The 26,612-nt window shown below is 42.8% G+C and overlaps 1 protein-coding gene across 2 annotated transcripts in view; it reads right to left on the reverse strand.

Annotated features, from left to right (window-relative positions):
• Positions 1 to 13,679: 13,679 nt before the first annotated feature.
• The window catches only part of LOC135237309 (nucleolar protein 4-like), a 60,057-nt gene continuing 47,124 nt past the window's right edge, over positions 13,680 to 26,612 (reverse strand). The window contains exons 6-11 of one of the 2 annotated variants that reach the window (XM_064304340.1): positions 20,556 to 20,809; positions 19,085 to 19,270; positions 17,030 to 17,218; positions 14,646 to 14,765; positions 14,275 to 14,479; positions 13,680 to 14,076 (exon numbers count right to left, since the gene is read on the reverse strand). In XM_064304340.1, the coding sequence (XP_064160410.1) occupies positions 13,859 to 14,076; positions 14,275 to 14,479; positions 14,646 to 14,765; positions 17,030 to 17,218; positions 19,085 to 19,270; positions 20,556 to 20,809 (1,172 nt within the window). In that variant the 3' untranslated portion in view covers positions 13,680 to 13,858. Of the gene's footprint in view, positions 14,077 to 14,274; positions 14,480 to 14,645; positions 14,766 to 17,029; positions 17,219 to 19,084; positions 19,271 to 20,555; positions 20,882 to 26,612 lie in introns of both variants that reach the window. The other variant, XM_064304339.1, reaches the window with a different exon arrangement.

A 26,612-nucleotide genomic window follows, 5' to 3' on the forward strand; every position in this document is an offset into this window, starting at 1 on the left:
TTAAGTGACCTGTTTGTGATGATAAAAAGACAAGACCGAGACACACCGTGGAAGCAAATGAAAACTCGGGGAGTAAGGGAAAGGTCAGGTTTTCTGAACATCTTAGTGATCAATGCTAACTTGTCGAGGCTGAATTGGAGAAGTGAACTGCAGCGGAGAGATATCTGATATGGTGTTCAGTTGCACGCAATGTCAGTGCTGTAGATGTTGCTTGATGCAATGAGCATAAAAGATGGATATAAATAAAATGGTCTTCAATTCAACTCGGGAAACCAAAGTGGGTGGGATCCTCCAACTGAGCAGAGCCTCGACAATACAATGCAATTAGTTATTTTATATTTTCTGTACGAAATTGTCCAATATGGTATTTAACCGGCGCAAGTAGTTGTAGTGTATGGTATTCACACTACAGTCACGAGCCAATTAAATGACACCATGTTACAAGCATAGTCTTTTGGTTGTGTTTGTTGTACTCTTTTTATTGGTGTGTTTCACTTGGCCTATCCCTAATGACCTCGTTTACAGTAACATAAACAAAGCAGTAATCTGATTTGGCACCGTGGAGAATTCCTTTGCCACTGGCTTTCAGGCAGCATTCAGGGAATTGGTCTAATGGTCTGTATCCAACCTCTATTTGTAGTCAACTGCTTTGTTGACTACAAGCCATATTTTTAATTGAATTCATACAACAAACTGGAAGGATTGTGACACTAGCACTCAATTAAAATAAAATGTTTCCCTTTCAGTAGTAAAATGTAGTATTGGTCATCATATCAGTCTTCATAAGGTTTTAAGGTCATTTGTCTTTTGTCTTCCGTAGATGTTTACTTTTTAGTCAACGCTTGTCTGAGTTGTCTGGACCAGACGTTCTCAAAAACTGGTCTTGGGGTATAAAAAGAGCTGCAATTCCTACATGATTCTCCCAATATGGATGTAAATACTTGCAAATTAACCTCATGTTCATTGTTTCATTTCAAATCAAATGTGCTGGTGTACAGAGCCAAAACAACAAATATTGTGTCACTGTCCAAATACTTATGGACTGCATTGTAACTTTGTCAACTTTAATATAACTGTTAAATGTAAGGTACTAAATTATGCAAATTGATACAGTAAAAGAAAGTATTAGAAGGATAAATGTGAGAGCGCTCATGTAGATGGTCCTTCTATGAGCCCAGCGGCTGTGCTTCAACACTGCTCTGTTCAAAGCTGTTGTCCTGCTTCAAGTGTTTGTCAGAGTCAGTGTCCCCTACCCGCTAATCCACTGAGTAATGACGGAATTACACACAATAGGCTTAGTGTGTTGTCCTTTAATGCGCTCAGAAAACCCACATGAGGCCTGTGGTACTGGTTAGGTAACATGGCAGCTGTTTCTAAATTCAGGCTTTACCTCTGGGTCACATCACAGTAATTCAACAGTTTGAGCATATTAAATTCTGTCTCTGTATCATTTTGTTTTAGAGTTTGAGAGCTTAGAATTATAAGGTTATAACTGCACCTCTATAGTCTTGGTATGTCAAGTTTTTACATTGCACTGTGTTGTACTGCATTGGTTTATATTAAATATATGTTTTTGTTGCTATATATAGCTATGCATATTTTAAGTTAGCAGCTTTATCTATGGAGCTTAAATGTGGAGTATATCTTATCCATACATTGTTTTTATGAACCATTTTGGGGTATTTTTTAATCAGACAGGAAGAAAGCGGAGAGGATAAGAGACAGAAGGCATCACAGCTCAGAAGGTGCCATGGCTGGGGGGAGTCAGCTACACTTGCTGGCTGTACCATAAGACTCGCCCCATGTGCGTTGTTTTGAAGGACAGTCCGGTCCCCAGAAAGGCATTGCTGAAGGTCCCTGGTACACAGAACAGCATTGCTGAGGGTCCCTGGTACACAGAACAGCATTGCTGATGGTCCCTGGTACACGGAGAGGCATTGCTGAGAGTCTCTGGTACACAGAACAGCATTGGTGAGGGTCCCTGGTACACAGAGAGGCATTGCTGATGGTCCCTGGTACACAGAGAGGCATTGCTGATGGTCCCTGGTACACAGAGAGGCATTGCTGAGGGTCCCTGGTACACAGAACAGCATTGCTGAGGGTCCCTGGTACACAGAACAGCATTGCTGAGGGTCCCTGGTACACAGAGAGGCATTGGTGAGGGTCCCTGGTACACAGAACAGCATTGGTGAGGGTCCCTGGTACACAGAGAGGCATTGCTGGTGGTCCCTGTCACAGAGGCATCTTGAGGTCCTGGTCAGAGAGGCATTGCTGAGAGTCTCTGGTACACAGAACAGCATTGCTGAGGGTCCCTGGTACACAGAGAGGCATTGGTGAGGGTCCCTGGTACACAGAGAGGCATTGCTGAGGGTCCCTGGTACACAGAGAGGCATTGCTGAGGGTCCCTGGTACACAGAGAGGCATCGCTGAGGGTCCCTGGTACACAGAGAGGCATTGCTGAATGTCCCTGGTACACAGAAAGGCATTGGTGAGGGTCCCTGGTACACAGAACAGCATAGGTGAGGGTCCCTGGTACACAGAGAGGCATTGCTGGTGGTCCCTGGTACACAGTTGCAGCCGGCAGTCAGGAGCGCTGCCTGTGATTTGGGCACAAGACTTGCTGGGATCCGCTGATACCTTATCTTCACTCTGACACTTGGACCCTGGTCACGGTGTCCCAAGTCAGCAGGGAGTCTAAATAAAATGGTAAACCCTCTGTCGTTCCTGTCACAAAACCCCACGCCACCTGTTTTTCTTGACTACATCATGCACATTATGCATGGGCAAAAGGTTACCCTGCACAGAGGTGAGAGTCTAAGGCACCAAGGGCTGCAGCACACCCAGGCTGGAATTAACACCTGCCCAGTTATCGATACCAATGGCCTTTATGACTCTTAGATATGTAAGGGACCACAGGGGCACCACTCTGCTTGACCAACACTAAGACAGCGAAGCTGACACTCAAATGTGTAAAATCCAAAGAACCTAAAATCCACTGATGTGCAGAGCTTGTGTATCAGATACAGTCCGGGAAAACACTTCAGCTGCAAAGTCAGGTGATCCTTACTTAAAATAGGGAGCTTGTGTAAGACAGTGGACCTGGAAGATCACAGCGTCCACAAGTTTTCATTGTTACTCAGATCTTAATTTATTAATCAATTAATTTAATTACACAGATAACTCATCTGGTTTTCTGGGTCTGAACTGGTTGATTATTTAAGGTGAAGGCAAAACTATTAGATACTGAGACTTTTGGGGACCCTTGGTGTAAAATAATGGATCCTCTGTACCCTAACATAAGAAAACTCTGGGCCTGGCCTCTGACCAGCCCAAAGGCCTGCTCTGCTGGATGCCCGTCCTTCAGTCGGTCTGTCTGAAAATAACACGCACAAGGTGACTCCACTTTGCATAGCAGAAACTGGGCCAAAGCCATAAACCAGTCTAAGCAAAGCATCCAGCAGAATGACAGGTAAATGCATGGCTGAGGCATGTCTTTTACTGGAAAGTCACCAGCTGGAACTTTCCATCCTGTGTGGGGAGGGGGGGCATTGTAAAGCACAGAGTCATTGCTTCATAACTGTTTCACCAGTGTGCAGATCAAAGCTCCCTGATTGATTAATTTCCCTGCAAAGCCTCACTTTTCCCAGCTTCGGAGAAAGGTGAAAGGCCGTGGTGAATCTTCACTGTCAGGGGGTGCCTGACTGATCACATTGGCTGTGGAGGGTGAGTCATCGGCCTCCAGTAGGCTTCTGGGAGAGCTCGTCAAAACAGTCAGTGTGTAACAGGGCAGGACTGCAGCAGCTGCCCTCTCCTGCACTCCATGAAGCTAAAAATGGAAACGGGCAAATGCCCAGCAGGGGAGTTTGGCCATTTTCTGTTTTTTTTCTTCAGTGTTGAGGCGACGTGAATGAGAGGATGCACATCCAACCATTAACATGATGCAAAAGAACAGAGAGCTTACTCGTATCATGCAATACACCTGTATGGAAGCATCTGAATTCATTATGTTTCTCCACTCATTTATTCAGGTTTTTCCTTTGTCACCAATATGTATATGGCTATATATATATACGCAGCAGCCAAAAGTGTCAGCACACAAGGGTAGGTTTACCTCGCTTGGATGGAAACTTAAAACGATAACCTTCTTTGGGAATTTGGAATCTTTGGCCCAGTTCCATCCAGGTTTGGCCTCGGTCCCCTTGGCAGGCCAGTACAAATGTCAATCAGACATTTGTTCTCCCAGTCTCACGTCAACCTGGTTATTTCTGGTCCTGCATGCAAGGCAAACGTGAACTGCCCTGATTACCCAAGCAGGTGCCTTTGCTGCCAATATGAAAAACTTTTTCTGAACATTTATTTTCACCTTGTGCTCCAACGGGTTGGTTTCTCACCCAAGTGATCTGTTGTATAAGCAAGAGAAAAATTGATATTTATTTTAGAGTAACTGCTCTAGTATGCCTCTAATCAAATTTTTTTTTCATCGCTTGTTATCTAATCAAGGCCTTGTGGGGTTTCTAAACTCAAAATACATCCATATTAGTAACGTATCGACTCATTAAACCGAGACCATGCAAAGTGAAAAATACATTGTGCAAAATAAATAATACGTAAATGGTTAAAATTTTTATCAATCATCTTTTTTACAGCTATTTTGAACTTGACAACAGTTTGTATGTAAGACACAGGCAAACATGCATGTTAACATAGTTTATGTGCTTTCTGACCTGCTGTATGGAAACTATCCACCTCCAGTTTTTTGAATGAACTGCTGACTGTAATGCGGGCATCTGTAGCTGCTGTGCAATGCACCAGTGTCAACAGCAACAGGACCATAGTCTGCAGTTAGGGTGTAGTCATTCAGCAGAAAACCACAACATTTTGGCAAGGGAAGCTGAAACATCCAGGTTTTTGCTAATTATCTTCAGTGGTAGTTGCACCTCAGCCTTTAATTTGATCAGCTAAATCATTTGTAGCACAATAAGCACATTGTGACATTGTGAACAAGGGTTTTTTTTATTCTTCAGGGTATGCACAGCTATTTCTGACATAATGTGGTTTATCAGGGTAAATAATCCTTCTAAACATGAAAAGCACCTAATTAAGAAAAATTAACAGCTTGTTAAAATTCTGGTATTGCCATGTGGTTAGAATGAAAACCATCACATGGTCCCCCAGGATTGGTTGACAACCACAAAGAAAGAGCACTAAAGATATGCTACTGTACTGTGTGTTCTAATAACCATCCTTGATGTAGCACCAAACCAGGAATATAGCAGTCAGTCATTAAATGTGACAATTAACGACCACGTGCAATCAAAGAAGGCGGTACTGACCTTGTGGTGAGGAATGAAAATGGCTACGGAAAGAATTGTGGCCCTAATAGTAGAACTCAAATGCCCCCACACCTGATGGCACTGTAGGAGGAAGCTTGACTCCAATGTAGTCACAGCTAAAGGCGAAATAAGCCCAAAGGACCTACACTATTGAGTTGCCAGTTACATTTAGACAATTTAGACATTACAAGATTCTTGTAGCTTATAAGCCTTTAAATGGACTTGCTACAGAATATCTTAGTGAATTACTTATTACTTACTTAGTAATTACTCTCCACCAGATTCTTTGTTCACAAGGTTATTTCAAAGTTTCAAGAAGTCTTGTGCTTACCCATACAGTTTTGTTGCTGTGATGGAAGTGCACACACACACACACACCCACACACACAAAGAATCACACATACAATGTTATCATAATGTATTCTTATGCTATGTTCATATAAACGTCTATCCCCAAAAACCGAAGGAGAGCAGAGAGGTGTGGTTCAGTGAGAGGCCACGACTCACCCTTTAATAGCATACTCAGGACTCAAGTACAGCTGTGGAGACCCAAAGCCTCACAAACGTCAAAGATATTACCCCAGCAGACGTAAAAAATCAAACAAACAAACAAACAAAACAACAGAAAAGAAGAAACTACTTTCAGATCATTGGCCAATCATTTAAGTGTCATAATTAGGGCGCGCCCTTTTTGCTGCTTTTGCATCAAACAAATGGTTTTTCTTTCTCCATTTTTTATTTGCTTCACATATATATTATATTTATAAACACTTTTCTAAAGAATTTAAATATTCAGCCACATATACTGGAACAAAAAAAAACCCACTGTCATAACACATTAATAAATATATATATAAAAACAGAATCATCATCTCATGAAATACACGGTATCAATCGGAGAGGGAAGATGGACCATTTTTTGATAAGATGCATGCTTTTTTAAAAATACAAGCAAAAAAAAAACCCAAAAAATATGAAGAACTCAGAGGTTCCTTGTTTTTCCTGAGGTTTTTGCGTTTTCCTCTAAAAAAATTGCCTTTAAAAACCTTTCCCTTTCCTTCCCATGTGGGATACATGGCTTATAATTCACTGTAGTTCAGTTCTCCTGGCCTGGGGTTAGAGAAGCGTGTCAGAGACACTACCAATTAAATGACATCAGTTAGCTCCTCCCCTGTTACCATGGCTCCGCCCCTATGTTCTCTCAGTCCCTTCTCCAAGTGAGATTGATTTTATACACGGGCATGGTCACATTTTCCCTCAACGTGTCGCACAAGATACGCAATTAAACTAAAACAAGAATAAGGTTAGGGTTTGGGGTCGGGAGAGATAACTAAAGCGACAGAAACAACAGAACCAAAAAAATAAATAGCAAAAAATCTGTACATGTAAACATTACACTTTCACTGAGTCCAAAATCAAGAGGAGAATAGAAACAGCATCACATCCGTGTAAAGAAATGACAGAATCCAGAGGTCACGCCAGCAGCTCCTGGTACAGAAGAAAAAACTTCAAATAAAACAATAAATAAAACAGACTTAATAAATCCAGCGCCAGAAAAAAGTACAAATAATAAAACAGGCTATGGTTTAAATGATAATGAACTGACTGATAACTACCCCAATAAAAAAATTAAAAGCCCATAAACTTTTTTTCTTTTGCTTGGACACTGATCTGAACGAAACATGCTACAGGGACACGTGGTCTTATTTTCCGAAGGAAAAACCAATAAAAACTTTGCACATTTTAACTTAGCTGTCTCACACACATCCAATTTAGTTCGGTGAGAATGAGTAAATTAAGCAGCAGAGTACAGTTTCAAGTGGACACAAAGCAAGCAGACCTCTTTTGGGCTGACTGGCCTGTGATGGACAGGACTGCGGTCCAACTGCACGCTCTCACTGTGTGAAACAGGTTTCAGGCTACACGTCACGGCGTGTCTAAAGTGTGCGTTCATTAGCATGAACTACGAACGGGCGAGTGCTTGTTCATGAGTCCTCTGTCTCCACAAGCCCCACCCCCCAGGGCCACGGAGACGGTGGACGCTTGTGACCTTCAGGCCAAAAATCTCACCTCAGAAACACTAAAGGTCCCAAATCTGTTTATGGATCATTTGTTTGATTCACTTAGTCGTGAGTTACATCACCCTCTATTGTTGACATCTGTGCTGTTCACAGGGAAGGTGATCACAATGAAAGAAAAAGATGGATCTTCCTGCAGCAGGAACAGAAATGAATCCCCGGCCTCTGCTTCAACTGAAATATTTTAGTGCATTTTTTAGTGCATTAAAGTTGATGCTGTCACAGCTGAGGCAGCCAACCAGAAAATGAACCACATGTTCCAAGTGTGATCCTCAAACTTTATCAACTTTACCAATCAAGAACAGGTTCAAGACCATTGGCAGTTGAAAGGTACGATTGTAGCAGTGACAGGAGGCTTGGTGGACCGAAAGAAGGGCGGAGCTGTCAATCGCGTGCTATTGATGGCTCATTGGGTGCCAGTGATTGACAGCACAGTGATTGGCAGCTCCAGCCATAATGAAGTGAAGTCCCTGCCCCCCTCCCCTCACCCTAACAGGGGCCACAGGCTGCACCCCACAAGCCAAGGCTGGCCAGCCCACGTGCTGTACGCGGGAACACCTGCGTTCAGAATGTACAGGCTCACAGAGTGACCTCCTCAGCTTCAGTGTTTGTACAAAAAAAGAACATCTCTGAAAAAAGACTACTTTTACCCACATTACAAATATATAATATATATATATACGCATATAAAACAACGGTACAATATTAATAATAACAACAATTTAAAAATAAAACTCAGATTAAAAACGTGTAAGGGGGTGGCAGGGTGGCAAATTCCACCAATCTCTTGGAGGGAGAGTCCAGCAGGAATGCTGGGATATGGCGGGAACCCTCAGCAGGTTCTCTGGCCTGCTCGCCCAGCTGCACACACAAGAGAGGGGCTTAATAAATAAAAAAAGATTCACAAGCATACACGTTTCCCACGATTGTCTTTTGCCTTTTTCTCTACACGGAGTGTTCACTGTGTTCTAAAAATAATTAGCTGATTACTAATGGAAACGGGAACCTCAGAGGTGGGAGGGGCTGACGAGGAGGAGCTTCACAATCTGAAAACCACAGACTGCGCTGCACACTGCCTCATTTCGATTGGTTCAGAGCATACGATGTGTAGATCATATCATGCAGACGGGCCAACAGCAGACACTGATGATTAGATTGAGGCAACAATCCATCCACATTGTATTGGTGGATGGATTTCCCCGTGAATAGGCAGGACATCAATCATGAAGCAGATCCTACCCATCGCTCCAGTGCATCAAAAGTATCGCTCAGTACGCCTGTGGTACAGCAGTGCATTATAGTCCATTTTTGTCTGTGTGGCAGCGCTGAATCTGTGCACTTGAGAGGGAGATGGTCGCCTTCCACAACCATCTCTCATTTTAGGCAGCCTGAAACAACATATAGATGAGGAGAATCAGAACTAACATGTGTTCATGGTCTGGAGAGGAATATGCCTTCAGAAACACAATAAAGCAATCTGCTTGGTGAACATTGGCTCCGCACTTAGACTACGATCAGCCAGCGGGTTGCATTTTGTCAACCCCTATGCTAACTTCGGCCACACAGTCAGTCCTTGGCTTTCACACCAATCAGATGTGACCCTCCCACAATGCACTGCTGTGTCTACTGTCCCCAGGGCAAGTGAGTGGAGAAATAGAAAGGGAAAGAGGGAGAGGTAGAGATACAGAGTGAGACAGAAATGGAGAGAAGCCAGAGAGAAAGAGAGACCTAAATCTCCGGGTCCTCTTGCATAAGTCTCAGTATTTGTCTCTGCTGTCTGTGCAGTACAGGTCCCTCTCTGCGCCACAGCTGCGCTGACTGTCTTTGAGGATTTCCTATTTGTATTTCCAGTTCCTGGCAAAGATACAAATTTGCTCTAGCAATTTGCATCAGTGATCAGCACAGGAGATTTGCACAGGTGATCAGCATGGGCGATTTGTGCTGATGATCAGCATAGGTGATCAGCACATGTAATTTGCACAGGTGATCAGCATAGGTGATTTGTGCAGATGATATTGAAAGCTCTGCACCTGCAGGTGGGGGGGTCTCCTTTGTGATTCATAACCTTGCAGGTAGTTTGCTCTACTTCCATCTCACTCTCACAAACACAAAAAAATGTACCACTCATAAACACAATTTACCACTCACACTCACAAAAAAGAACATTAGTACAGTGCAACACACACACACACACACGTGGAAATGTCCCAGAGCAAAAGTCTTTCAGTGGTGCGGAGCAGAAAATATGGTAATCCAGGTGCAGATTAAAATGCACAGATGAGCAGGGGGCTGTCCTGTGCTGTGCTGCACAGATGAGCAGGGGGCTGTCCTGTGCTGTGACTGCGCAGAGGAGCAGGGAGCTGTCCTGTGCTGTGTTGCGCAGATGAGTAGGGAGCTGTCCTGTGCTGTGTTGCGCAGATGAGTAGGGAGCTGTCCTGTGCTGGGCTGCGCAGATGAGCATGGGGCTGTCCTGTGCTGTGGCCGTGCAGATAAGCAGGGGGCTTTCCTGTGTGGCGACTGTGCAGAGGAATAGGGGCCTGTCCTGTGATATGACTGCGCAGATGAGAAAGGGTCAGTCCTGTGCTGCAACTGTGCAGTCCTGTTGCAGAGTACAGCCATTTCTTCATGGTAAAAATAAAAATCGGAAGGCCGTTCAGAAAGAGAGGAAACAAACTAAGTTAAGAGCAGTGGGGAATGCTGTATAGTTCAGAGCAGTGTGGGATATTGTATAATTAAGCTATGACGAGCGTAAAATATTGTATAGTTAAGAGCAGTGTGGAATATTGTGTAATTAAGATATGGACAGTGTGAAATATTGTGCAGTTAAGACCAGTGTGGCATGTTGTGTAGTTAAGAGCAGTTTGAAATGTTGTGCAGTTAAGAGCAGTTTGGAATGTTGTGTAGTTAAGAGCAGTTTGGAATGTTGTGCAGTTAAGAGCAGTTTGAAATGTTGTGCAGTTAAGAGCAGTTTGAAATGTTGTGCAGTTAAGAGCAGTTTGAAATGTTGTGCAGTTAAGAGCAGTTTGGAATGTTGCGTGATTAAGAGCAGTTTGGAATGTTGTGTAGTTAAAAGCAGTTTTGAATGTTCTGTAGTTAACAGCAGTGTGGGGTGTCGTGTAGTTAAGAACAGTTTGGAATGTTGTGCAGTTATAAGCAATTTGGAATGTTGTGTAGTTACGAAACAGTTTGGAATGTTGTGTAGTTAAGAGCAGTTTGGAATGTTGTGCAGTTAACAGCAGTTTGGAATGTTGTGTAATTAAAAGCAGTTTGGAAAGTTGTGCAGTCACAGTTAAGAACAGTGTGGAACATTGTACAGTTAAGAGCAATGTGGGATGTTGTGTAGTTAACAGCAGTTTGGAATGTTGTGCAGTTAAAAGCAGTGTGGAAAGGGGCAGGGTGGGGAAAGGTCCAGTGGGAGGGATGGGTGAACAGAAGTGTAGGGTGATAGGGATGGGACAAAAGGGAAATGTGGACATTATTGTCATTATCATTATTATGTGTTGTGTGGGAGATTTTAAAAACCAACATTACACTATGCAAACATAAGTCCCATGTGTACTGGCAAACAGCACATTTTAGACACCACCTGGGGTCATGGTAAGTGCTATGTGACTGAGGTATTTCCATGTGGAAGAAACTACATTTCCCATAATGCATATGCTCAGGAGGGCCACTCCCTACAGGAAGGGCAGGGTGCTGAGAGAAAAAGTGCCTTAGGAGACAGACAGAGCTGGCACCAAAAATAGCAGACCTGGCACAGTAAGGTTATGTTTCCATTACATTACAGTAATAAAAGCATCTATACACAGCCAGCCTGGTTCCAGCTCTACAGTAGGAAAGGGGTAAGACAAGAGCGCTTATAAGTAGAGTGCCATGGACAGACGTTTAGAGAAACCTTTCAGCCTTCACATGTTTAGAACAGTTTTTCAGGGTGAAAGAGTTTGTCTGATGGGCTCTATAACTGACAAACATACTGAAGATGATTTAAAAACCTGGGTTGGTTGCATTTCTGCAGTTTTACTGGTAGGAAGGGTTTAATCTCAGACTTGCTGTGTAAGATATGGAGGCTGCCTATAGCACTGAGCCTCTGTGATCTTATTATTTCAGTTTTTATAGGGGTGGGGGAGGGGGTGACATCTGTCTGTATTCTGTTTTTCTCAGAGAGAAGTCTGTGTTTGTGTACTTGTGTAAGAAAGTGAGGTCTGTGTGTGTGCTTACATATGTATGGGAGGGACATCTGTCTGTGTGCATATATTTGTTTGGGCATGTATGTGTGTATATACAGTTCAGGCCAAAAGTATTCGCCCATCTGTGGTTTAAAAAAAATCTTAAGTAGAGTAGAATGCAGTTAATAAATATGCATATTTCTTGAATAACAAACCAAAGTATAAACTTTTATTTCTACCTACAATAACACAATAAGATGAGTTTTAATTAAAAATAATCTTAGACCATTACAATTGTACAAATTATTGGAGTCTATCCAATCATTTTGCAAATGGGGGGTGGGAGGGATGTGTGTGTGTGTGTGTGTGGGGGGGGGGGGGTAGTTCAATTGGCTGAAATCTAATCTACCTTAAGTTTATTTATTTTTATTTTTTTTACCACAGGTAGCCTAATACCATAGGTTTGTAGTGCAAGTAAAATAGGCACTAAAGCTGCAAGTAATACAGCACAGAAGGCATTAGGCTCAGATCTGCGGGTTGCCGTTTCACTGTACGACTGTCTTCTCCTGTTGACATTTTTACGGCCCATCAGCTGGACCCTTCTGAGTGTGTACTGAATACTGCACCTGGAAAATCTCTTATGCTTCTTCACAATTTCTCACTGGGAATAACCTTCTGGCCACATTGTTTACTTGGCCCGACACATCTAAGCCTTCTTGCAACTTAATGCCTATTTTACTTGCACTACAGGCTAAAGGTATTAGCCTACCTGGGGTTTGCAAAAAAACTTAAAGTAGTTAAGATTTCACCCAATTTAATTACCCCTCCACCTCCCTCCCACCTCTCCACCTCCCACTTCGCAAAATGATTGTAAGTAAAGCCAAAGGAGGCTATTTTGGGAAAAGTCGTGTCTAAGATTAGTTTTAAGTAAAAGCCATCTTTTTGTGTTATTGTAGGTAGAAACTGAAAAAAGAAATGTTCTTTGGTTTGTTATTTAATAAATGTGCATATATTGGTCAAATTTAGTTTATATATATCCATATAGTGTATATAGTGAGCTCCATAGTCTTTGGGAGAAAGCCATATTTTTTATTTTAAGTGCAAATGCTCTACTTTTATTAAAGGGTATATTTTAAATATTTTGGTTTCAATATTTGGTTAGAAATGACAAAACTTTTTATATATAGTTTTTTTTGCATAATATTAATATGTCCCAAACATTATGGTGCCCTGAAATGGGGGGCTAAGTATAAAAAGTGCTGTGATTTATACATAATGAAACCAAAGTGTATAAAATACCCTTTAATAAAAACCGAGAATCTCCACTTTAACTGCATTTGAAGTGTTTAAATACAAATCTAAAATGTTGGAGTACAGAGCCAAATCAAGAAAAAAAAGTATTTGTCTCAAACATTATATAACTATAACTATATATTTAAAATACACATACAATGCCTTCAGAAAGTTTTCAACTCCATTTGATTATTTCTTGATCAGTACCTTGGAATGGCCCAGCCAATGACCAGATTTAAATCTCACTGAAAACCTGTGGTTTGATGACTTGAATGGATGTCCACCACTGCTCTCCGTGTAACTTGGTAGAGAATAAATCTGCATGGAGGAATGGGCAAAAATGATAAAATGGTAATGTGTGAAGTTCATACTGACATATCGAGGAGACTCACATAACTAATTGTTCGCAACTGCATAACCACAAAGTATTGACCCTGGGGGAAGAATGGTTTTTTAAATGATTAATCCTTAATTTAAAAACTACTTATTTGCATAAAATGCACTCGATTTGTTGTGTTGGTGAAGGGGGGTATTTAAAAGCATTCAAATGTAAGGTGTAACAGGAGGTCAAAATATGAAAAAGTAGAAAAAGGATGAATTGTTTCTGAAGGCACTCTGTGTATACATAATGACCTATGGCACAGGGCAGGGTGGGGGGGGGGGTGGTGTGTTTATCTTGCTCTGATATTTCATAAATTAATCTGTTAATATGTCGACAAATGCCTTAAAACAGGTGTTTTACTGTGTGCAACAAATGACTTTCTCATTTCCCAATTGACGCTCACTTTTTTTCTGCAAATCTGAAAATGAATGTTCTGGTTTAGAGACACCCCTAAAATACATATTTATACACACAAGTGTATGTGGGTGTATTAGTGTCTGTGTAAATGACTCTGTATATATATGCAAGTGTGTGTAAATGAGTGTGTGTATACGCATGTATGTGGTGTGTAATTGGGTGGTATATATACTGTACGCATGTGTGTCCTCAGTTCTGCATTAGGATCAGGCTCTCTAGTTCGTCAGCAGAGCGTAGCAGGAAGGCGGCCGACTCGCGGTATCCTGCGATGAGCTGCCTCACCGCCGTGATCTCAGGGGGGCTGAGCTGAGCCGACGCCCCCCCTTCACCCCCACCCTGCCCCTGGCTGCTGGAGCTGCCCGAAGATGGGTTCGAGGCTAGAGACTTCATACTGAGGTCTGTTGGACCTGAGGGACAAGAGAGAGGGAAAGACAGAGACAGATTGAGAGAGTCTGTCCATACAGGGCAGGTTTGCACTCCATAATACTTGAGAAGTGGAGGCAGAGTTGCACTTCTTGACAAAATACAAAAATACAGAATGGTAAGACCGTACATAAATACACATTCAACCACGTTCACCGAAAGACAAAGAAAGATCCAATTACCATTGCTCTGAGCAGCACCAGTTGTCAAGGAAGCAGGGTGCTGCGGAGTGCTGCCAAGGCCACTGTAACCACGGAGATTGTAGTTGAGCCCCCCGTTGGTGTAGAGCTGGTCCTGGGGGAAGGCTGAGGCTGGGAGGGAAGAGGCAGAGTGCGCCAGAGAGGCAGACTCCCGAGGGTGGGGCCGGTCAAGTGCACTCTGTTCATCCTGGGGGGGACAGCAAGAGACAGGTACATCCCCTTCAGTATTTACAAGCAGGGGCTTGTGGGTGAAGCTGTTGAGCAGGTGACTGTGCTCACACTGGCAGAGCAGGGGCCTGTGGGTAAAGCTGAGGAACGCTGCGGGTAGAGCGGTAGGTAGAGTCATGACTCACGTGGTTGGGCTGGAGGTCCAGGCGCATGCGTTTGGCAGCGTTGCGTGTCTCACTCTCACAGGCAGCGGCCAGGATGGTCTCCGCCATGGCTGAGGTGAGGTGTGGGGGCGTGGGCCGCGTCTGACACAGGAGACAGGGGGAGATGAGTGTGTGTGTGTGTGTGTGTGTGTGTGTGGGTGTGTGTGCGCGTGTGGTGTCTGTGTGTCGGCGGTGTGTGTGGTGGTCTGGGGTGGTTTTGTTGGTCCTGTGCGTGTGTGTGTGGGTGTCTGTGCGTGGTGTGTGTGCGTGTGTGCTGTGCTGGGTGTGTGTGGCGTGTGTGTGTGCGTGGTGTGTGTGCGGTATGTGTGTGTGTCTGTGGTGTGTGTGTGTGTGTGCGTGTGTGTGTGTGTGTGTGTGTCTGTGCGTGTGTGTGTGTGTGTGTGTGTGTGTGAGAGACACCGTGCTCGATGTTCCGGAAAGAACACATCTAGACGTCTTTCTCAACATAATAATAATAATAATAATACATTTATTTTGTATAGCGCTTTTCACAGTCTCAAAGATGCTTTACAAGGAAATCAAGGAGCATTACATATAACTGATGGTAGTTATATGTAATATGAGGTTTGCCCTTTTGAGAATTCAGTTAAAAAAACATAAACTAAAGAGTGCTGGGTGAAACTACACAGCTTATTTATTACTTACTCCCACATTTCTTATTGTTCTTTAGGGACACACTCCATTCAACTTTATCTATTGCAGGGGTTCCCAAACCAGGCCCTGGAGAACCCCTGTGTTTGCTGGTTTTCATGCAACTAAATGAAGGTTAATGAAACAACACAGGTTTGGCTTGTCACAAATGGGTCTTTGTTTGAACTTCCTTTTCCACAGGTGGTTTAACTTGAATGATCACCTGTCATTGACCACACCCTCAGCATTTACGACTTCACTGATTTCAGTTGTAGGTCTATAAATTAAGAAAGACAAAATGTAACATCTTTCAGAAAGAACCATTTGCCACCGCACATTACAGAAAATGTAAGTATTAGTAGTCCGAGAACTGATCAGATTGCTTAAACGTCCCTAAGTTAATATGGAATATACTTTATACTTTAGGAATTGCAATGAACTTGAGAAAAAAACAGCATACACAAGGGCGCTCCAGGACAAGAGCTGGAAATGGGAACCCCTGATTCTTGTTAGGCTTGGCCACTAGAGGGCAGCTTTATAGAGTATATACTGTATATATAATTCAGGTTATTACGAATACAGATACTAACAGCTGTGTTTAAACTTCCTTTCCCCAAGGCACAGGATTTGTGGCCCATTTTGGATCCCAACCAGTAACCATATGGTTGCAGATTAAGCGCCTCCAATATTGTAGTCACATGCACATCTACACCATATTGAAAAAAGTAAAACCATATTTAAAATACAATGTAAGGAACTGTTCCATTGGGGAGTGATTATGTATCCTAATTACAATAATCTTTAAGCAACAGATTTAAAACTGAATTGGCATTTAGACATTTTGAGCTGAATTTTAACTAGACCAGTAGATTAATAAAATTTCAATCTTTGGAAATGGAAGTAAACTGATATTTAGACATTCTGAAATTCAAATGAATTTGAGGAATTAACCCCTAACCCCTGTATGTCCAAATAAAAATGTATAATTAACAACAAATTAGAACCAGAAAGTATATATCTCCTTGTTTTGGTCTGGAGTTGAAGGGATAGTTGACTTTCTGAGATATTTTTCTTGATAATATAACAGTTTTTGTGCATTTTTTGACAGTTTTTCTGTGCAATGAAGGCCCAGCTGGCTTCGTAATGGCTGGTGCTGGGCCATTCAGGAGCGTTCAAAAGAACAAAACACACTTTAGGTAATTCCAAGGCAGCATGTACAGCAACATTATGCCTAAACGGCTATAATTATGAAGATTAATTTTATAGCACTTATTCATTATTTTAAACATAAGTATTAGTTTCCTTATTATGCCAGTACTTCTTCCCTACTTAGTTCTCAACCAGTGCAAGCTCTTCACTCCCAAAGACCTAGGTCAGTTGGGCTTGCACCCGTACACCAGTATGCACTGTGTGTACCAAATACACAGAAAAAATATCTGAACCCGTTGCCATCTAATAATAAAACTCCAGAAAGGCGTTGGTTGAATGTTGCTTTTCAGAAGTGTCTGCTGTTTTGTCATATGCCGTAAAGCTTTTTTTAAAAATCATGGTTGATGATTGGCTTATTATTTTTCAGCTCGGATCTCTGATTAGTTACTGAAAAAAAGCGGCAAAATAGTACTGGACACTGGACTGTGAACTGTCACACTTGAAGTAGTACACTAGTGTAACTGAATAATTAACATTAGGATGATGATGATGAGGGGCAGGCGCACCTCCATGCCGCTCTTCTTCATGCGGCGGCAGGACTTGAGGTAGGTACGGATGCGCTTACGCGCGCGCTCCTGGAACTCTGGGAACTGGCGGCTGCAGGACTCGATGATGGCCTGGATCTTCTCCTTGGGCTGCTTGGAGATGGGAACCATGCGCTCCAGATTCTCATCCACAAACAGCCTGACAAACATCTGAGTATGGACAGGGAGAAAGAAGAGAGAGGGAAGGGGAAGAGGGATGGAGTGAGAGAGGAAGAAAGGGGGGAAGGTGACGGGAGAGGGGAGGCAGAAGGTAAAGAGAAGAGAAGGAAGGGGGAGAGGGAGTGATAAGGGGACCAAGTGAAACAGACTGCTATTTCCAAAATATACAAACTAATATTTGTGTGAAGGAATATCATGTGTATTTTTGAAACTTTGATGATGCATCTAAATATTCAACTGAAAGTGGAATTAGAGAGGAGGAAATGAAGAAAAACAGAAGAAAAGTTAAGAGAAGGGACTGACAGACAGATACAGATAACACACTGCATAATGGATAATTAGGTCCGACACTTTCCTGTTTTTATCCTTACCTCCACCTTCTGTTTTAAGGCTAATGAGCAGCGTGACAGATCTCTAATTGCAACAATATGGCCGGTTTTAAGCGCTTCAGGTGTTAACCCGTGAGAGTGGTGTTACGCCGAGCTCACGTTCATCATCTCTCAACCAGGCTCCAGCACTGGAGAGCTGGAAATCACTGCTTCTCAGGTCCAGCTTAAATTAGCTTTGGGGGAGGAAAATCACACTTGCTCACAGCACGCATAAAACTGCCATTATACTGAACGTGTAGGATAGGGATGATGTTCATGCTTATACTGGAGGACACGGAAGACGTACGTTGTGGATAGGGTTGGCAATTATTCTTGATTTTTCTTAAATTAAGACAGGCCTCTTATATTGAAGTTATTTTACAGGAAGGACTCCTGTACTGAAGTGGTAAGATAGTGGTGACTGAGATGTCTTTACATTGATATACTGGTTAAGAATGCCAGGTCAGAGCCGGGAAAAATGAAACAACGAGCAATTGCACTGACATTCTTTTATTGCCTTTTACCCGGTATTTGGTCTTTACACTGCTCAGATGAACCAGCATTGATTACATAATTTTCCTATGGCATACATATTGGCGATATATGTCCTCTGCATCAAATTTATTTTTGAGGTAATTTCCTGTTTTTTTCACCTTATTCCCCTAGCTTTCAGTTTTTCCAAAATCGTTTGATAAACATTGGAAACACGGACTGTACTACCATCAATTTGTTTAATAATTTCCCAACCCCGTATATTTAATAACTCCCTGACTTCCATTTCTGTCCAATTATTTCCTTTATCCCCTCCAGTGGCCACCGTGTTACTGCTGAAACTGTTGACACAAAGCAATTCACACGGACAGTTGACAGCCTATGGAATGTTTATGTGGCTTGTTACTTTGTTACAATGGCAATGTACTGCCATTTCTCTGGCTTTGCTTCACACAGAAGAAATACCGGGTCAGGTCTGACTTTTTTCCTATGTTGTGTGGTGGGTCAGAGCCGGGTCATTTTAACCCGCCTTTATTCTCAGCTTAACGTCTTTACACAGAGATCGATACCATGTCAGCTCCAAATAGCAGGATTGGGAAAACATTTATAGTGAAGTTGTAAGATAGGGATGAGTCTTATTGAAGTAGCAGGACTGCGGATTGGGAAAACATTTATAGTGAAGTTGAAAGATAGGGATGAGTCTTACTGAAGTAGTAGGACTGGGATGACTAGGAGGGCATTTATAGTTAAGTTGCAGGACAGGGATGAGTCGTATATTGAAATTTTAGGATTGAGTACCCTTATATGGTACAGTTGTAGGATAGGGTTGACAATTATTTTTATATATCCTTAAATTAAGTTAAAGCATAGAAAGGACTCCTGTACTGAAGTGGTACGATAGAAAGGACTCTCATATTTATGCAGGATAAGGAAGAGCCATATTAAAAACAATATTGGGAGGACTCATGTTTAAGTTGTAGGTTAGGAAGACTCCTACATTGAAGGCTTTCAGCCTCTCAGGATCCACGCCTTCTGTGTCGTTGATCTTGTCACTGTCATCATGGTCATCGTGCTCATCATCATCATCATCCACCACCTGGCCCCGCCCTCCAGTGAGGTCATCTACAGACATGCTTACTTCCGTCTTCAAGGAGTCATAGCTCCCCGAACTGTACTGGGGAGACTGGACACACACATGTACACAGACACGCGCACACACACACACACACACACACACACACACACACACACACGCATGCATGCACACATACGCACACACACACACAGGCACAGGCACAGGAACAAAAGTTTAGAGTTCTTCTTTTCTTTCATTTCTTTCTGTAATCATGGGCAGCTCCAAGGCTGCAGTGATGTGTGCAGGTTGAAAGAAATGGCCAAGGCCAGAGGGCTGAGAGCACTTTATTCATTTACACCACATTCACAGAGTTCTCTCCCTCTCTCTCATTCTCTCTCCCTCCCACTGTTTCATTTCAGCTCGTTCTGAAGGTGCTTTATGGGCATGGCATCAGCCAATGTTTCCAAAGCAAACGTGACACAAAGAGCACAAACAGATCAAACCTGAACAACTGTTTTCTGCAAAACAACGACTATTAAAAATCGCAATAATAAAAACACACACACATCTCTCTCTCTCTCTCTCTCTTCCTCTCTCACATTTCTCTATTTTCAGAAGCAGGAATATTGCTTCCCTTTTCTGTGGGGGTTTCCAAAATCTGAAAGCTTAAAGAAACTAATGCTGAAGAAAACAGCCTGATTCTGCCTTCCAGACTGTAGTCATTAGGCTTGTCAAGTCACTTTCATGAAATTTATCACAGAACATTTTGTATGCATTGTCTGGTGAGCTCTGGACCACAACAATTATTTTAATGGCATAAAGCTTTAACTGGCAAAATAAAATTATAGTTTTTAATTGATGGATGGGTGCGAAGCAGGGGAGAGGAGATTTTCATTTTTGACTGTCATTTTTAACTGCTGTATGTTTTCTCTCTTTGCGGGGGGGGTATTTTGTCATGTGCTTAACTGCCATAAATGACATGTACATTTGGTTTAGAGAACAACCTGCACTGTGGTTTAAATCCATTTGTCAATCGGCCACCAGGGGGCACCAGTGTGAGCTGCACCTTGTGAGAGGGAGCAGGTCACCTGACAAGCCTGAGCAGTTAGTTGCATTATGGGTCATGTTTCAGTGGATGACATCCAGAAACTGGGATGTATAAGGATAAGGAAACTGCTTTATAAATGGAAACTGTGCTGAATTCAATGTCTGTTTGCAGAGTGTTGTCAAGATGTCAACTGCAAGACAGATTCTTCAATAAATCAGGCTGACTACACTACGACACACACTGTGTGTGTGTGTGTGTTTGCATGTGAGAATGTGTGTGTGCCAGCGTGTGTGAGAATGAGTGCATGCGTTTGTGAGTGAGAATGTGCGTGTGTTTCCTCCGTACCTTGCTGCCGTAGTCCCTGGCATCACGGTCGATGCGCAGGTCAGAGGGGTGGGGGTGTTTGATGGGGTACTTCCTGGAGGCGTCGGGCTGGAAGGGGCCCAGCGGTGCGTCGGGGGCCAGCCGCTCGCTCAGGTTGATTGGCTGCTGGTCCTCGGAGGAGGGGGATGAGGACGTGGTGCTGAAGTCCAGCGGGCCTGCCAGTTCAGTCCCGTTCACCTCGCCGTACGGACCCACGCTCCTGCCGTCCAGAGGAGCTGTCGCACCCAGAGACGAAGGGGTGAAAGAGGGAGCCCCATTAGCACTGCTGTTCTCTGAGGAGGAATCATCTGAGAGAGAGAGAGAGAGAGGGAGAGAGAGAGAGAGAGAGAGAGAGAGAGAGAGGAGAGAAGGAGAGAGAGAGGGAGAGGGAGAGAAGGAGAGAGGGGGAGAGAGAGAGAGAGAGAGAGAGGGGGAGAGAGAGAGAGAGCGAAGGAGAGAGAGGGAGAGTGGTGAAGAGGCCAGAGTGAGAAATGGAGAGAGGGAAAGAAAAGAGTGAGAGAGAAAGAGAGAGGGAGAGAGAAAGGGAGAAAAACAGAAGGAGCAAGAGAGAGGGACATGGCATAATTATGCTCTGCCGTAGTTATACATTAAAGCATATTGTACATGCTCTGTAAATGCTTTGGAAATACTGCTCTAGTTGTACTGCTAATAAAGAAAGAATCACTGAATTGAACTGAGAGCGGGAGAGACCTACCAGGGTAACTGGGGGGTCAAATCTGTGTCAGCTCAGTCAACTCAGGAAATGAATTCAAATGCTATTCATTACTTGTAAAATCTCCACAGAACACTATGAGCATTTTCCTATTGCTGAATTTCATTTCAATTAATTCCCGGGACTGATAAATGGAATATGGAATTAACCCCAGCCATTTATTCTACTTTACCGGCATTTATCAGAAGCTCCTGCCCAGAGTGATTTACAGTGCAGACAAAAGTGTAAAGATCAGGGATCTAAGTGCAGTAATTCCTCAGAGGGAGAAAGTATTGTCCCAGGAGAGACAGCAAATACAAGTGCAGATTTTTTAGACAGTTAGTCAACAACGCTATTTAAAATTAAAATAAGTTACACAAACAAGAACAAAACTGCCCTAATAGGCATTAAACAAAAAAAAAGGAAAAAAAGAAAACAAGTTACAACTAATATTTAACAACGGGTCATATCTACACCCTTCATACTTCAATAAATGAACAGGATTAAAGTAAAAAACACATATTTGGTTTAAAGGTAGATTTTGTAAGGAACCTTTGAAAGTAAGAGTGGGGAAGGGTGCCATGGATCAATAGGAAGCTCAACTGTTTATGCCCAGAGATAACTGATGTGTATAAAGTGCAGACCCTGGAACCAGCAACCCCTCTGGCTTTGTCTCCATATATAATTCTGTCCATAATGTCCCAATACATTCTCATAACTGCCTGTCCATGTACTGCACACCACCTGCATTTCAGTTCATACTATATCCACTTCACCTCATTTATCACACCATACACAGTTATTTTCATGCTCATATAGTGTCTTCTTTCAGTCCAGAATGTGGTTGTGCCTCTGGCTTTATAACCAGACCTCCTGGCCTTCTGCTCACTCCATTGGATATCCAGCGTTTTGGCTTTTCCAAACACATAGCCAGTGGCAAAGGTCATCCCACCACCAGTAAAAGGGGATGTGAGACAGTCCTACAGTATGTACAGGCTTGCCTGATGTGCCTTCCAGCTGTCTTATGATATCTGGTATGTGTAGCTCCGCCTCCAATAGTGCAAGACTGTGGAGATTTGGGCGAGAGACCTGAGTCCCACTTTGTGGTCCACAGAAAAGAAAACTGCACTTTACAGTAGATTTCAAGAAAGCCAGTCAATCCGGCATAACAGACCTCTTAATAAGCCCTGTGAACCCGGTGAACTTGACACTGAATGAACAGAAGAGCAGAATGAACAGTATCTATAATACACAGGAAAAGATTCAGTAACCCATAAAGTACAGTTGAGAATCTTCCAAATCAATCATTAGACTTTCTGCCCTCTATGGTAGGGAGGTTCATGCTGCACTTCATCTTATTAGAACCTTGAACACCAAAGTGAATACAGGGCAATACAATCCTTCATCCAAATGAAAAAACAGTGACCCCCACTCACAAGACCCTGAAACACCAAGAGCCCCTGGTCATGAGGCTGACCTGAGGGGCAGCCATTCATTTCTAAATGGGAGACCAAAAACATACAGGGAGGCAAGAGCCCTGTTCTTCCAAAAAATAAAAGATATAAAATGATCAGTCTCTCATACATAGTGTGTGTGTGTGTGCATGTAGGTGTGTGTGTGTGTGATACACTATGTTGTCAGTGGGGGCAGTATTGAAGTCAGCCTCCACTGCAGGAGGCAGGGAGAGAAGGCCAATAGGCAAGAGAGACAAGGATAAAGAAGGAAAGAGAGGGGGAGAAAGAGACAGTGATATAGAGAGAGGAGACAGGGAGGGGTGGAGAGGGAGAAAGGGAAGCAGGAGAATGGGAGGATTTTTGCAGAGAGAGGGAAGGGATCGAGAGGAATAGAGAGGAGGAAAGGAGTGGGGGATGAACCCAGTGCAGGCAGGGATGTATTTATCAGAGTATAAGAGGTATTCATGCGCACCGAGTAAGGCAGTAAGGCCAGGCCTAATTCCTGCCAGTTCACCACAAATCCCCCTCAAGAGGACTACATGTGTCAGCTGGGATCAGCCCTGCCTGTCACCCTGCTCTTAAAGGAGCCACGCCCCATTTACTCTCACAGAGTGGACACTGCATCCTGCACTCCACACAGGCTCTCCTGGAATTTCATTTTCAAATCAAGTTCAAATATGATTTGTTGCCATGACTGTTCAGGGCCAAACAAAGTACAAAACTTATCTTTAAAATGATTTATAAAGACATTTGTAGAAAATAAAAAATAGTAGAATATAAATATAATTAAAATAGTAAGAAGATGTGGAAAACATCAAAGAAGAATAAATATTATCAATACGATAATAAGACTCCCCTATTCTGGGACTGTGGCTTCACAAACCCTACATAGTCAGTCACTGACCAAATCAACATGACTCCGCAGCAAAGCACTGAGATTAGTCCAGATTGGGGAATAACTGATAACATTCCACCCCCTTTCTGGGTTCACAATGTTTCGCCTGCTCCTGCTTTCTCATTCAGTCTACCTCCCTCACACTCTATAGTTTCAAAACTCAACACAACCATTGTAAGGGGGATGGATAAAAAGAGGGAGGAAAGTGAAACATGGAAAAAGAAAGGCACAAGTAAGAAAGAGAAGAAAACATAGACAACATAGAGAGAGGCAGAAGATGGACGATGATCAAGAGGTGGTCTGTGGTTCGTGGTTCTGGCATTCTCATACAACAGTGATTCTATTTTTATACAGTTTGTAAAACCAGCAAAAACATAGTAAAACAAAACCTGACAATTTGGATCAATTTGGCAAGCTAGTCCAAACTAAGCTATTCGAGCGACAGAGGACGTCTCAGAGCCGGCAAGAAAAGGGTTATTATCAGGGATATTACTCAAAAGTAATATCCGAGGTCGAGACAGATTTGTACATGGTTTTGCAAATGCAAATAGGCTCCTGTGATACCCAGTGTTGCCAACTTTCAAGTGACAAATAAGTATGTCATAAAATAAGTATGTCATAAAAACAAGCCCAAACTAATGGAGAGTGGAGTGACTGAGGACAGGGGGGTCGTTAGCTAGTGCAATAGTAACCATAAATGTGAAAAAAAAACAGGTCATTTGTTACATTTCCAAAAATCAACCAGAACTTTGGCCCAAAGCCCAAAATGACTTATTATAAGCATAATCTTGTGATACCCTGCTTAAGCAGGCCTACGGTAGCGGTAAAACAGGAACATCAATGTTACAACATACGGTACACTGCATAAGCCTGCTGCCTTGCACCATCCACTGATCCAACCCAGACATCAGTTGCATCTTTTCCAAACAGAACATCAGTGATACTCCTAACCAGGGTGCGTCTATTGTAGCCTACTGACGCACCTATTAACAGGTTCAAATCAGGTTGGGATTTCAAAATGCTGGACTTTTGAATCAAGCAAGCTCTGGTCGAGCTAGCGCAGAATGAAATGTAGGCTCATGTAAGGTCAGGCTGAAATTTGTGGGCACCTTTCAAGCTCAAATTTTTCCCTACCAGCGGGGCTAAATCAGGGCGCTAACAGATGCTAATTCCTTCACTCCCACTTCCCACTCAAACCCCCCCTACTCTAAAGGATTACAATGGATTATCCCACTAAGCAGTGGCACGGGCTGTCCAAATGCCTGGCATCCCTACAGCAACAAGCTCCTCCCCTACTTCCCCCACAGTCCAATCTCCAGCCCCCTTTCTTCATCAACCCATGACAGCCATCCCCCCGGCACCATGATGGAAATGCCCAGCAGCATACAGAGAGAGAGAGAGAGAGAGAGAGAGAGACAGAATGAAGAAGTAGTAGAGTAGAATAGATGGAGAGAGGGACAGAGGGAATTTTAAAAAGAGGAACTCTAAGGGGAAGAGAGGGATAGGATGCAGGAAAGAATAAAAAAAATGTACCTCTCACGATACAGGGACCTATGTTTTTCACCTACTGGCCAACCCGAAACAGTCTCCAAGAAGGTCCCCCATTCAAATATCATACCTATTTAGCTTCAGTACTAACCACGCCCAGCCCTGCTTATCTTCAGTACTAGTTAAGCCCAACCCTGCTTAGCCTTAGTGCCAACCAAGCCCAGCCCTGCATAACCTCAGTGATATCCAAGCACAGCCCTGCTAATATATAGGGCGGTATTGCTGCTGTTTGTGTGTGTGTGTGTGTGTGTGTGTGTAAATGCATGTGTGTGAGTTTGTCTTACATAACATAACTGCGGCAGGGCTCGCTTTGCAAGGGAGAATCAGGACAATTGGAGGACCACGCCTACTGGTTAAATAGGCACACACACCTGGATTGCGTAGCAAATCAGTTCAGGGTTTAAAAGTGTACTTCCTTTCACTTTAGGGGTCAGTGACCTGGGAAAACCCAGAGAGAGAGCAAACACCAATGAGATCGGCAGAAAAGCAAAAAAATGCTGTATTGTCGTTTGTGTTTATTTTACCTTTGTTGTTGTAGTTTATTGTTTTTGCCCGATTCCCATGAGGGTGAAAGGCCAAGACCTTTTTGTTAATTTATTTTGTTAGCTCTCTCTTTCTCCCATTCAAATAAAAACAGGAATTCCCATATCTCCGTGTCCAGCTCTTCTGTCCACCCCAGGGGTGTGTCATAGTGTGTGACAATAACATAGCATAACATAACATAACGACGAGAACAAGCCATTCAGTCAAACAATGCTCACCATTTCCCTACCACTAAAGGATACCTAGTGCTCACCGTTTACCTAAAAACTAGATAGTATATAGCACCATATCAAGCCTGGTCTTGAAAACCCCCAGAGTTTCTGCCTCTATTACAAGATTTGGCAAGCTATTCCACATAGCGACTACCCTGTGAGAAGAATTTTGCTTTTGCTAATTTCCATTTTTGCCCTCATTCTACTGACAGAACTCCACCTGAAGAATCTCTTGTAGTTCAATCTCTTGTAGCTCTCTTGCAGTAAGTCTTTCCCCATAACTTTTATCTTTCATACCAGGAAACAATTTATTTGCCCTTCTTTGAACTTTTTCCAGAGCATCCATACCTTTCTTCAAGTATGGTCCCCAGAACTGCACACAAAATGTATGGTCTGACAAATGTACTACATAAGTATAATGTCCTTTATATGCAATACTTTTGGTTATATATCCCAGCATCCTGTTGCCATTTTTTACTGCTACAGCACATTGCCTAGGACCTGAAAGTCTTTGATCAAATATTAGACCCAAGTCTTTTTCAAATTGAGCACATTCCAAATTTGTTCCTCCCATAAATGAATCCTGCCTTATATTTTTATTTCCCACATGTAGAACTTTTTTGCTATATTGAATTTCATTTGCCAGGTTTCCACCCACTTCTGGATTCTTGCGTT

Source organism: Anguilla rostrata, chromosome 13 (assembly GCF_018555375.3).
Source record: "Anguilla rostrata isolate EN2019 chromosome 13, ASM1855537v3, whole genome shotgun sequence".
In the NCBI taxonomy this organism is placed as follows: domain Eukaryota; kingdom Metazoa; phylum Chordata; class Actinopteri; order Anguilliformes; family Anguillidae; genus Anguilla; species Anguilla rostrata.